We start from the raw sequence: 12672 nt of genomic DNA on the forward strand, positions 1-12672 counted from the left end.
GAACCCAGCCGGGGCCCCCAGCGGCGGGGCGGAGCCGAGCGGGGCCGCTCCTCCCTCGTTCTGTTTCAGCCCCAAAGCGGCGCGGCGGGAGGAAGGAGCCAGAGTCGGCACAGCACAGACTATGCTTTATCACAGAGCAGGACAGAGCATCCATTACAGTCCTCTGGAAATGAGGTCTCCCGGGGTGGGGGGGGAAACCCCTCAGAACAACCGAGAACATCAGAAAAGCTCATGGCTTCACCCCCCAACGCGAGAAACACGACAACAGCCACGGGCTGGCATCACACCGGGGCCGCCAGCCCCCCGCGTCCCGCTGCTTACATACATTCGTTACACGGTGCACGCACAGAGCGGACACAGAATGAGCAGGAATAGGAACGTCACCAGAACAGACTCGGGTCTAATGTAGACATCAACAGAAAGGAAAACCCAACACGGTCCAGAACGCCTGAGCTGCGGCTCCTACCTCGTCCTCACCGGAGCAGGACAGCTGGGAGAGAGACAGGGAGGAGCAGAGCCCACGCCGGCAGCCGTGCCTGCACCAGCTCGGTACCAACACCTACAAGTGCTTGAGCTTCACTAAAACACGTCTGAAAGCGCAGTTTGGGCACTCGGGGCTCTCTGTGCCAGCCCCGCGGTGTGCCCTTCCAGAGCTTTCACAGGAGCTTGATGGCAAGCACGACACAGATGCTGGTTTTCTCTTGCCAAATCCACCTGCACTTTGGCAATAGCCAGAGCTGAAAGCTCACCAGGGCATGTCCCAGAGAGCCAAGAGTTCCAGACGGGATGGTAAGGATGAAGGAGAGCAAACAGCTACATGGGGACCAGGTGTCTCATAGGGCTGCTCTGCTCAAACCGTAGTGGAGTAAGAGAAACATGGTGCTTCCTCTTAATGATGGAGAGAGCAGGGGGTTACACCAGGGAGCTTCTGGGTCACTACAGAAAACCCTGACAAAGAAAGTACAGGCAGCTTATGACCCAGGTGGGCTGGAAGTTCAGTGGGACAGAACTGCACAAGGATTGTCTCAAAAAGCCTGAACGCTTGAGGAAAGCCAACGCTTGGAATGAACATGCTGCAAGAGGTTTGGGGTTCTCCACCTCTCTTGGAACCCAGAGCTCCACCCAGTTTGTGGAGTTCATTCACTGAGATGCTCCATGGAGGTGGGGCTCAGATGCTCCCTGCACAGAGGCTTTAGAGCCTCCTGAAGTGAGGGGAAGGAATGAAAGTCTCCATCAGCAACGTTTAAACCATCTTAAACAAGGTGCTTGATTTCAGTTGGCTGGAAAGGCCGAGGGGGACAAACCCAGCACCCTCAAGCCCGGTGTTTCCAGGGTGGTGAGCTCAGGCCAGGCCACCCAAGCCCAACTTCCTGGACTCCTCCAGCACAGAACCCAAGAGCAGCATCTGAAGATGCACAAGGGATGTGGCTCCCTCTGGCCTCTCTACACACAGCATCACTTTGAGAGGAAAAAAAGGCTGAATACTAAACATTTTGAAGCCTCCAGCTTTCAGCTCAGATGCAGGTTGGGCTGTAGGTATCACAGTCCTCCTGTCCCCTCTCTTCTGAGCTCCTTGAGTGCTGCTCACAGCCTGTGGAGCCCAGGGCTGGCCCAGAGAGGCGATAAGAGACATTCCTCAGCCTGCAACAGGGCTGCCATGGAGCAATGCTGGCAGCTGGGTGAATGAGCCATTGAGGAGTGACTCAAAGGGGAGAGTTAAAGACTTCCGATAGATTATTTGGTAAATACATGAATACATCTAATGGCAGCAGCTTGCAAGATCTGCAATCTGTGCTCTTGAGAGCAGCACACCTTACAGCCTTCAGCATCTGCAGGCAAAGGGGGGAAGTCTGGGTCCTGTACTGCTAGGCAAGAAAACATCCATTCCTGAAGATCCTCACCAAGTTCAGCACATGGCAGCTATTCCCACCAGCCCAGTTCCCCTCTGGGACCTGAATTAAGCTGTCCTGAGCACTGCTGGGAATTCAGACTGGGAGAAGGGTCCCTTTCCCCCACTCCTCTACAAAGAATCCCAAGGACAGTCTGAAACATTGTAATGAGAATAACAACATTTTGACCCTCTTTCTTAAGCAAGGCTCATAAAGCACAGGAATGAGACCTGGCTCCTTCTGGTCTAAAGGATTTTCTTTCCTCTCTCTGGGAGATGAGGATGGGGTTGCTGGAGTTGAAGATAATGCTATGGCATGTGCCCTGCTGGTGGTTGGGCAAGCCTTGTCTTACCAACACCTGGTGACACCAAATGCCCTTGCTTTAAAGCCCTCCTCAAGCAAACTATAGACAGCTGAAGCAGTGATGCCCAGCAGCTGATGTTACCACAGGCAACAACATCCCAGTCACCAACAGAGCCCACAAACACGGCATTTGGTGGCAGAGCCAAGCTCCCATTCCCACCTCCAGTGCCTTGCTGACCACCCTGAGGTACAGATCATCTACGTGAACCCAATGGTTGTGTCCTCCTGAGTACAGCCATGAGCATGCAAGGTGCTAAGTGGCTCCAGTGGGATGCAGTGTCCGGCCCAGGCACAGATGGTCCTGGGAGGTGCATATCCGTCTGTGCCAGTGTGTCCGGTGTGGCAGTCAGTTCAGAGGAAGCATTGGGGCTCAAAGCACAGAGTGAGGGGTGATGCAGCACATGGCGGAGGCAGAAACCAGCACGACAGCCAGAGGAGAGCTGAGGCGACAACATCACTGTCCCTCGGGATTGGTCCAAGATTGCTCTTGCTGCCCCCACACAGTGGCACAGATTGACAGAAGTCACCAGCGACGCTTTAATCCAAGAAAATTGGCATGGCTACTTTGGACTACTGTAACATGGGAGTGATTCTATTCCATGGCCTTTAATACATTGCATTTTCATAGCACCTTTCATCCCAGGGTTTAAGTGCTTTAACGGAAGTGGGTACTGTGCACCCCTTATCATGGGGGAAACCGAGGCACAGAGTGGGCAAGTGACTTGCCTTAGATCACTCGGCAAAACCGTGGCAGAATCTGAACAGCCTCAAACCTCCCGACTCCATCAGTTGGTCAGACCATGCTGCTGCCTCCAGTGAAGCCACTCCGGTCCCTGCCCTCCCCAGCAACGTGCTCCTACCAGTTCTCCAGTGAGGTCTCACACTCCTTTCTGATGCACAAATATATGACAGGAAAAGAAAAGAAACAAAAAAAAAAAGGGAAAAAAAAAGAGTGCAGTAAACTAAATGTTTAAAAAAGCACATTTGTGCTGCCTCTGTGCAAAGGTAAAAGAAATAAATACACAGTTAAAAACTTAAAAAGGTTCACAGTATCACACATGGATGGGTAGCTACGGTAGTGCACGTCTGGAAAACACTGTATTACTACTCAGGATTCTCTACACCCCGCTGCTGCCTCCCTCAGGAGCTGCAGGTGGTTTCCTTTGCTGCCCACGTCTGGGGTAAGTAGAAAGACACGGTTATAGTTTTGCTCCGTTCTGAAATGCAGTGCCCGGGATCCTGCAGTGCAGCAATACTGGTTGGTGTCAGCAAGCTCTTCCCCATCCCACTGGAATGGCTGCATCAATAAAAGGGGAACACATCGACCTGCAGAGGGAATCGCTGCTCTCTGGGGCTTCTGTGTCTGCATAGAGATTACTGCAAGAGGCAGAGAAAAGAGAGTCAGCACCTGCCCTCGGCCCTGTGTGTGGTTCCACGTGAGCCCAGCCAAATCCCCACAGTCACAACAAGCATGAAAGAAGTCCAAGGTTGTAAATCTTGCATCCTCCAGTAATGACAACCCCACTGGAGAACTTCAGCTCCCCAAAGCTCTCACTGCACCACACCATTCAGAACAAGCCACGGCCCCTGGTCTGCTAGCACAGGAGATCTTGCCTGCTGCCACAGAGCTGACCCGAGTCACAGCAGGGCTCTGCTGCAGCCATGCAAGAGCCCCGATGGTGAGGGGACACAGCCACAAGCTCTGGCCTCGACCCACTGGGCACCCAGCACCCGTGTCTTGTACACTTACTGTATCGCTCTCCTCATCAGAGACAGAGTGGAGCTGAGCGCTATAGTGGAGTGGGGAGTAAACCCAACTCCTCTCGTCTGTCGGCTGCCAGAGTGGCCAGAGACGGTGGAGAGAATGCAAGGAGAGCAGCAGCAGAGCAGGGAGCAAAGGAGAGAAAAGGGAACAAATAAAAGGAGAAAATAAAAAGAGTAGGAAACAATACATAAGAACAATCCACCTGAGGGAGAGAACTGAGCTTGGTGCCAGCTCTCAGCTGAGAAGCCTTCCTCATCTTTGGTACATACATGGGACAGCCCACAAGCAACTGACACTGCACCCTGCTCCCCTGCAGCAGGGATGACACAACCATCGCTTTTGCGGGGACAGCTTTTTAGAGCTTTGAGATGCCAGAGAAACCTCAGCTCCCTCCCTGCCACAGCAGCACCCCTCTCTAGAGCAACCGAGAGACACGTGGCAAGGACTTACCTAAGGGCAGTGACAGAGCTTGTGGTTCTTGCTACCCACTCCCAGCCCTCAACCTCCCCTTTCCTGAGCCATGTACATGAGACAAGCTGGCATCTTACAGTGAAGCATGGTCTGGTTTGCTGTGCCGTCCCACTTCCCTGCAGGCCAAGCAAGGCAGCAGATGGGTGGGTTAGACCATGGTGGATGGTGGCCACAGAAAGGAAACGGTTATCACTGAGTGTCTTGGAGACAGTGGAGTGATGGGAATGAATATGACAAAGGAGGCAAAACACAAGTGGATCTTGGAATGAATAAGGGGGAAGAGGGTGCCTGCCAAGGGAGCTGGTTATCACAGCACTGGGCATCGTGTGCCAAGACACTTCTGCTACTGACACAGCTCAGAGAAGCCCAGGAGTATTCAAAGGCTGGTGCCTGCTTCTGGTGTTCCCGGGGGGGGACCCACTTCTTCTGTAAATGGGCTCTTTTGTCTCCAGAGGTGCTCCCAGAGAGAGGAAACTGCACCCTTTGACAGCCTGGGGTTTGCAGAGGAAGAGAAATGGAACTGGGTGCTTGGAAAAAGCCTGGTGGGGGCTTAACAGTCTACAGTGTACAAGAAACTAATGACAAAAAGCCAGAGGATCTTTGAAGCACCAGGCTCCACATGCTGAACCCCATCAATAACTGCAGCTTCATTAGCAGAGAACGGAGGGAAGAGCAACCTTGCCTACAACTTCTCACAGGGCTCTGCTAGAGGTGCAGAAAAGCTCAAGACTGCATAAAACCTCCCCCACATCCTGTTGCTCATCCATCCTGACTGAACTGCAGGCTCCAGCCAGCCTCTTCCAGAGCCTTTGGGGAGCTCAGATGCATGCAGGGAGCTGCAAACCCAGAGGGGACATAAAGGACCATCTGGTGGCTTGATATTAACTGTCCTGGGGCAGCCAAACCAGGCTGAGGGGCAGGAGGAGCTGCTGGAGGGTGTTGCCTGCTTGGCCAGGTAGGTGCAGCACTTTATGGTGCCATCAGGAGCAGGTCATGGCCCTGCTTCCCCATGCCCACCACAAAGGCAGGCAATGGCAGGACCATGCTATACAAATGCTTGTGCTGAGGCTCTGGCACTGCCTTTGAGCAGATGACCTCTCCCAAAGCCCTAGAAGGGTAGCAGTCTGAGCTCTGGATTCAGCTCCTAAATAACTGCTTCCCTGCATCCTGTGGCAAGGAAAGGAAAATCCCCACTGCTCCCAGAAAACCTGCAGTGAGGGGGGAGCACACTGGTGCTGTTGAGAAGGGCTGGAGAGTCAAAACCACACCTAACCCAGCAGCAACTCCTAACTCCTTCGGCTGTAGGAGCTGCTCACCATCCCTGCCATGAGCCTAAATGGTCAGATTTGGGTTTTTAGCAGCTTTGAAACATCTTTATGGTCTCTTTGGAATCTCATCTGGCTTCCTGAGCTGAGTCTAACATTACCTACAAAGGCTCAGGTGCCTCTCTGGCCAGTTCTGGTGCTTGCAAGTTCATCCGAGGAATGGGTGATAGCACAGCCCATCCCATGGCAGAAGCTGTGTCACCAGCCTGCAGAAAAGCAGGACAGAGCACATGCTCCTGCAAGACCCTACAGGGAAGATCCATTTGTGTGATTCCAGTATGCTCCCCTGGTTTCTTCTGGGCCACATGACACAGAGCCCTAGCATCCAAGGGAAAGGGAGCACTGGCCCCAGTGTTTCAAAGCTGCAGCTCTGCTCCCCTACGAGCTGGCATGTTCACTTACACTCCCAGAGGAAAGCCAGGTGGTTCGGAATCTGTGCTGGCGGGGAGAGTAAATCCAGTACCTCCCATCTGTGAACTGGATGCCCCCAGGAGGAGCGAGGTGAGAAAGGAAACAAGAGGGGAAAAAAAAAAAGGATGATGTGAAAAAGAGAATGAAAGAGAAAGCAACAACCACGGGGCTGGACAACTCCAGGCCTCAAGGGCTCAGCAGGCAGGAAAGCCATGCGTGGGAAGAGCAGTGCCCAAGCCCTGCCATCAGCTCTGCACTTTCATTCCCCTGGGGGTGAACAGGAGGATAAAGTGCTCTTCTTTCAGGAGCAGACTCCCAGAGATCAGATCACAGTCCCCTGGGACTTGACAAATCATCCCTTGACCATCACCCCTGGAGCACTCCTGGCAGTGAGCAGCCGCGGCTCCAGCCCTGCTGCACTCCCATGCTCCAGCTCAAGTGCTTTTCCAAGGACAGTGCCCATGGGAACCCAAAATCAGCTTTTCCTTCATCCCAGCAGTGAGAAACACTCCACAGCACACGACACACATTTAACACAAAGCAAGGACTCGGATGAAGTATGAAATGCTGATGAGCAGTCGGTCACGCTCTCTGGGAGCACATACTGCACACAGATAGTTTCCTCTGGATAAAGAGGACTCCCACAAACTGGGGGGTGAGTTTATATGCCCAGGGACATGGAGGAAGAGAAACTGACCTTTCCTATAAGACACTTGCCATTGGAACAGGCAGCTTGCAACCAGCTGCCACCCACAGGCAAAGAGCGAGCAGGTGGGGTTAGAGGGAGTTGTTGGCATGCATAAAAACCCAAACCAGACGAGCCTTTAAAATGGAGCTGATTCCTTCCACAGCTCCCACAAGCCTTGGGATGACTCGGCAATGAGTGAGCAGCTCTACAGCAGTCATGCAAGCACAGGGAAAGGCAGACGTTGCCATTTTTAGGTTAGCCTGAAAGAGTTCATCACAAGGGCTCAGCTCCATCACCACGTACCCAACAGCAACATGTCAGAGCAGGCAGGATATGGGCACATCCTTTACTGAGATGGTTCCAGAGACTGGACACAGGGGAGAGCTCTCAGGGTCAGACCCTCAGCTCTGTCTGGGAACCCAGGGGCACATCCATGTGGCTAAAAACTCTTCTCTGGTCTGTAGAAGCTGCTCAGACATTGTGATGGCTGACTGAGGAACAGCTCCAGGCTCCACAGCACTCTGCTGCCAACCAGCAACCAGCTCACTTACTCCCTGTCTCAGCACTAGATATCCACTGCATCACCTAATGCATCTGTCTGCAGGGAAATTAAAAGCCAGAGTTCACCAGAGCCCAAGGTCAGCCCCACTGCAATCACCTCCCTTCTGGCTCTAGGCCACTGGGGCACATCTGAGCTCAGGAAAGCAGCCGGGCTCTCTGGCTGAGGAAGGAAGAACCCCTCAGTTGCACGTACATTCACCCTGGCTTGTGTCAGAAGTGAACGTGGCCTAGATAAACCCTTCATCCTTCTTGGAAGTAGAGTAGCACACCTATGGTTACATCCACAGCAGCAGTGCCACCCATCTGAGCCCTACAAGATGCTGGTTTGCATTCTCCAAGGGTTAATCCACTTGCCTGTCCTCAAAAACCCACCCAGTGTCAAGACCTCAAGGTGCTCAACATGCAGATGGTACTGCTCTGCACCCAACTGCCTTGTCCAACCTTTCCCATCACACCCCTAACTGGCCAAGCAGAGAAGATGTCTTACAAAGTATATGTCTGTGACTGGCACATCATCTTCATCCGAGGCCTGGCTGGCTGGTTCTGAGGCCTGGCTGGCTGGTTCCGAGGCCTGGCTGGCTGTCTCTACCTCTACAGTAGCTGTGGACGTTACAATGGCACAGGCTGAAGAAGCTGCCTCTCTGGAGGGGGGGAAAAGATGATAGAGTCTATCAAAATTGAGCAAGCAAGGCTATAATTTACTACAGAGGTCCTGGGGATGCTCCACCGTCACATCCAGGACCAAATGACACCAGGCAGGGGTCTGCAAAGCTGCCCAGCACCATAGAACACTCACTCTTTATCATCTCCAGGAGCTATGATCTCAACATCACATTTGGGCTCCAGCTCAACACTGATCTGCTGAAGCTCCTCCTCAACCCGCACCTCTTCGTGTGACCTGGAAACCAAAGGGAGAGGTGGGAAAGGAGGACAAAAGGAAAGGGATTAAATAGCCAGTGTCAATGCAGTACAAGAGGAAAGAGAATTGGCCTCTGGGGAACACCTGTGCCCAGAGTTTGCTTGGCATTATTTATCAACCACACAAGGGTCAAAGCCTCTGCCTTCTTCTGAGACTCCCAAAGCTGCCCAAGCTCACTCCAGGGTTAACACTGGATTTACCCGCACACTCAGGAGCTGTCTGTGAGAGGTTTCAGTTTAATACCTCATGCTATTGCAGCAACTGCCTGTGCTAGCAGGGCTGGCTCCACAGTCCTCATGGGAAGGAGAAGATGGCACATGCTTGGGAAAAAAACAAGCTCCAGGTTCACTGGCAGCACTGTCCTGCTCTGTGCCACCCCTGGCTGGAAGCCAGAGCCAAGAGCCAGCACTCCCATCCAGCCCCATGCCAGGCAACTCACTCCTCTTCCTCTCAAACCCCCAGAGGAGATTCCCCAGCAGATCAGAATAAACAGCTCTGGGAAGACCTTAGAACAGCTCCCAGCACTTAAAGGGGCTACAAGAAACCTGGGGAGGGGCTTTGGACAAGGGCCTGTTGGGACAGGCCAAGGGGAATGGCTTTAACCTGCCAGAGGGGAGACTGAGATGAGCTCTTAGGCAGAAGCTCCTCCCTGTGAGGGTGCTGAGGCGCTGGCACAGGGTGCCCAGAGAAGCTGTGGCTGCCCCATCCCTGGCAGTGTTCAAAGCCAGGCTGGACTCCAGGGCTTGGAGCAAGCTGCTCTAGTGGAAGGTGTCCCTGCCCATGGCAGGGGATTGGAACTTGAGGAGCTTTAAGGTCCCTTCTAACCCAAACCACTCTGTGATTCTGTTTTCCTCACAAAGCACTGAGAGATCCACTTGTAAGGAAAATTCTGTCTAAATAACTGGGATCATTTGATTGCAGGAAGCAGATAGATCATCATCCTGCAGAGGACTGTGCCAAAATCTTGGGGTTGCTGAAATTCACATTCAGCCCTTCAAGAGACATAGAGATGAATCTGAGGTTTCTGTACAGCAGTTTAAGATGAGATGAGACTTTCCTTACCTGCCATCCTGCCCTGAGGAGTGTGTACGCCTCCTGCAGAAGGAAACAAGAACAGTAGAGTTTAAGGAGTGATTTAAGACAGGAATCCTATACTGCCCCCAGCTCTAACTCCCCACCCCATGAGGGAGATGTTCTACTTAACAGCTGACACTTCTCCCAGCAATAATTAATCCCACCAAAGCTGTGTCTGTTTGTTCCCAGGAGAGGTTTCATTAAAGGCAGTCATTAGCATTCTAGATCACAGGACAGCTGCTGAGATGTGCAGCATGAGGAGGATCCACAGCCGCCCAGCTGCAGTGGGGCAGGGATGGGTGGGTGCTGTACTCACCTGTACCTGGGCTGCTCAGAGGTCTCCGAAGGGGATCGCTCGGGAACAGAGAGAGATGTTGAAGACAGTGTTGTGGCTATGGAAGCTGTGGTAGCTTCTTCAAAGGAAGGAGGTGTGCAGGGTAGCAAGTCTGGCCTGCCTGCTGGTCCAGAGTGGAGGGCAGGAGAGATGGAGGAAGAAAAGGTCAAACACCAACACCTCACCTACACCAGCCCTGTGAGAGGCTGCTCCACCATCAACCTGCCCACCCTCCCTGGGACTGCTCACTTCAAATACAAACTGCAGGAAGTTTAGCTGGGTTCATGAATGCAAGTGTCTTCCAAAGCATCCTCTAGATGAAAGCCAGCAAGCACCATTCCCAGTGGGATAGACAGACACTACAGAAAATGTAGCACCAGTGAAGGCATCTCGCTGGCAACCAAAGCTGGATTAAAAGTCTTGGATCACCAGAGATAAATATCCAAGTGAATTAAGGGATGAATCCAGTGCTTGCCGCTTTGCACTTGAGGAGCCTGCCCTTCACCACTCGTGTAAGGCCAGCCCAGGTGGAAGCAAACAAAAGGCAGCACAGCAGGTAAACTCTCTTTTTTCCGATGGCCCTTGTAACTATTCAGACACTGTCATTAGAGTCCTATAGCTCCCAGCCCTTCCCTTCCACCCCTTTTTTAAGGGCTATGACTGCTGGTGCCTTGCAGCAGTGACACAAGCAAGCATTTTTACTCAGAACCATACAGTGCTGCAAAGAAGAGATTCGGTCTTCAATGCAGAAGAGTTGCTTCCCCAAACAACTAACTCCTGGTGCTGTGACCAGAGAGCATACTCTTACATTCTCCCCTGTCCTGGTGAAGCTTAGCACCTGCAAAGACACAGCAGTGAAAAGCAATCCATCAAGGAAGATGTGGTCAGTGCATAGTGGGGAACTTGATGAGGATATGGGAGGATCCTAAGGAATTGCTACAAGAGAGAGGGTAATCACAGGGCCATGAGGCACCACACCAGACCATTACCTTCATCGTCAAGTGTGGGGTAGCTCCGGGCTGCACGAAGGTCATACTGTGTCTCATCCTTTTCAGAGGGAAGCTGGCTGGCTGAAAATGCAGCTGTTGGACCAGCAGTTTTGACAGCCAGCAAGGCACTGCGCCCTTTCTTTGAGGGAGATGACTTCAGAGCTGGATAACAGGAGGAAAAGGAGATGAAATTCCTACCAGCAACTACAGTGGATGGAAAGCTGCCTGGCAGAAAAGGCCCTGGGGGTGCTGAGTGATGGAGCTGAACACGAGCCAGTTTGTGCCCAGGTAGCCAGAAGGCCAGTAGCATCCTGGCCTGCATCAGCAGCACCAGGGCAGTGGTTGTGCCCCTGTGCTGGGCAATGGCGAGGCTGCACCTTGAATCCTGTGTTCAGTTCTGGGCTCCTCACAAGAGAGACCTTGAGGTGCTGGAGCAGGGCCAGAGAAGGGCGACGGAGCTGGTGCAGGGCCTGGAGCACAAGTGTGATGAGGAACAGCTGAGGGACCTGGGGGGTTCAGTCTGGAGAAGAGAAGGCTCAGGGGTGACCCTATCACTCCCTACAACTGTCTGACAGGAGGATGGAGCCAGAAGGGGGCTGGGCTCTGCTCCCAAGGAACAAGGGATGGGAGAAGAAGAAATGGCCTTAAGCTGCACCAGGGGAGGTTTAGATGGAGATGAACAATTTCTTCCCCAGAGGGTGGTCAGGCATTGAACTCCTGCCACACCAAAGGCACTTTACCCTTCCTAGAGGGAGAGAGGCCTCTGCCCTCTGGCACACATACACATGTAATCTGCAAGTGCCATCTCCCAAGGGCTGAGTGTGAGCCAGCCTGTGGGGAGAGGAGAGCTCTGGGGCCAGTCTGAGCAGAGCAAAGCAAGCCATGGCAACCTGAGGACTTTGCTCTTCTCCCCAGTAGAGAAGCCTGCTCAGACTCTACACCAGAAACCCTCCACGTGGACCAAAGCAGCACAACTGCTTTGACTCATCACGAGGGCATACTTACTTACTCTTGGGTAAGAGTAAGTACGGGCTTACTTATGAGGGCTTACTCTTGGGTAAGGTACTTACAGGAATTCTTTCGGAACACTGTGTTGGTCATGAATTTGAAGAACCTCTCTGCATAGAAGCTGGGTCTGTGCACGGACACCGTGTCCTGCAGAGGCAAAGAGCAGTTATTGCATTGGAAAATTACCCCTCAATGCAGAATTTCTGTCACAACCAGCAGAATCTTTTCTATTCCAACACTTAGACCTGATAGAGCCTTAAAATGGAAAGGCTTAACTGAAATGAGCTGATTAATGCTATAAATAAGCCTGGAGCATTGCCTTTGATTTGATTGCATTTGATTATATTCTGGCTGCAACTTTAGAATGGATTTTGGTGATTTTATTCCTTTGTAGCCTTTCTGGAGTTTTACACACATGACATTTCTCCTGACTCCGCTGCCATTCAAGGCACATCCAGGGACCTTTCACACGGCACCGACCCCAGTGTGAAGCCAAGTTTCTCCACACATCTCACAGTTTGCACTTTTAAGTTGAAAATCATAAACCCAGAGTTGTCTTTGTCTCTGCTGTTTCACTGTGCCACTGTGACTCGGCAGCCACACACTTCCTTTGCCTTATTATTTAAGGGAAGCCAGGATCTGTGATGCTGAGAAATAGTTTCCACATCCAAGGTTGTTCTTTTGTGAACGTGCACACGGCTGCTGCGGGAGACATGGCAGCACGGAAGCACTGAGAGGGATTTATTAGCAGATAGTTACTGGAGTGGAAACAGTCAAAGAGAGCAAACACAGGGCTCCTGAACACACATCTGAATGCACACAATGTGTGTGTACAGCTCCTGGTGTCATGGGGAGGAGGAAAATGACAGATGGGA

The 12672-nt window shown here is 52.4% G+C and overlaps 1 protein-coding gene across 4 annotated transcripts in view; it reads right to left on the reverse strand.

The window, feature by feature from the left end:
• Positions 1 to 2775: 2775 nt before the first annotated feature.
• Positions 2776 to 12672, reverse strand: part of PIP5K1C (phosphatidylinositol-4-phosphate 5-kinase type 1 gamma) — a 32733-nt gene continuing 22836 nt past the window's right edge. The window contains exons 11-19 of one of the 4 annotated variants that reach the window (XM_057418726.1): positions 11860 to 11944; positions 10790 to 10951; positions 9783 to 9921; positions 9455 to 9487; positions 8270 to 8371; positions 7961 to 8114; positions 6216 to 6290; positions 4003 to 4086; positions 2776 to 3629 (exon numbers count right to left, since the gene is read on the reverse strand). In XM_057418726.1, coding sequence (XP_057274709.1) covers positions 3627 to 3629; positions 4003 to 4086; positions 6216 to 6290; positions 7961 to 8114; positions 8270 to 8371; positions 9455 to 9487; positions 9783 to 9921; positions 10790 to 10951; positions 11860 to 11944 — 837 coding nt within the window. In that variant the 3' untranslated portion in view covers positions 2776 to 3626. Of the gene's footprint in view, positions 3630 to 4002; positions 4087 to 6215; positions 6291 to 6779; positions 7511 to 7960; positions 8372 to 9454; positions 9488 to 9782; positions 9925 to 10789; positions 10952 to 11859; positions 11945 to 12672 lie in introns of those variants that run through there. The other 3 variants (XR_008973429.1, XR_008973427.1, XR_008973428.1) reach the window with 3 other exon arrangements.

The sequence above is a fragment of the Pezoporus wallicus genome, unplaced genomic scaffold (assembly GCF_028554395.1).
Source record: "Pezoporus wallicus isolate ANWC-B61680 ecotype Strahan unplaced genomic scaffold, APGP_CSIRO_Pwel_v1 contig_14027, whole genome shotgun sequence".
NCBI lineage: Eukaryota > Metazoa > Chordata > Aves > Psittaciformes > Psittacidae > Pezoporus > Pezoporus wallicus.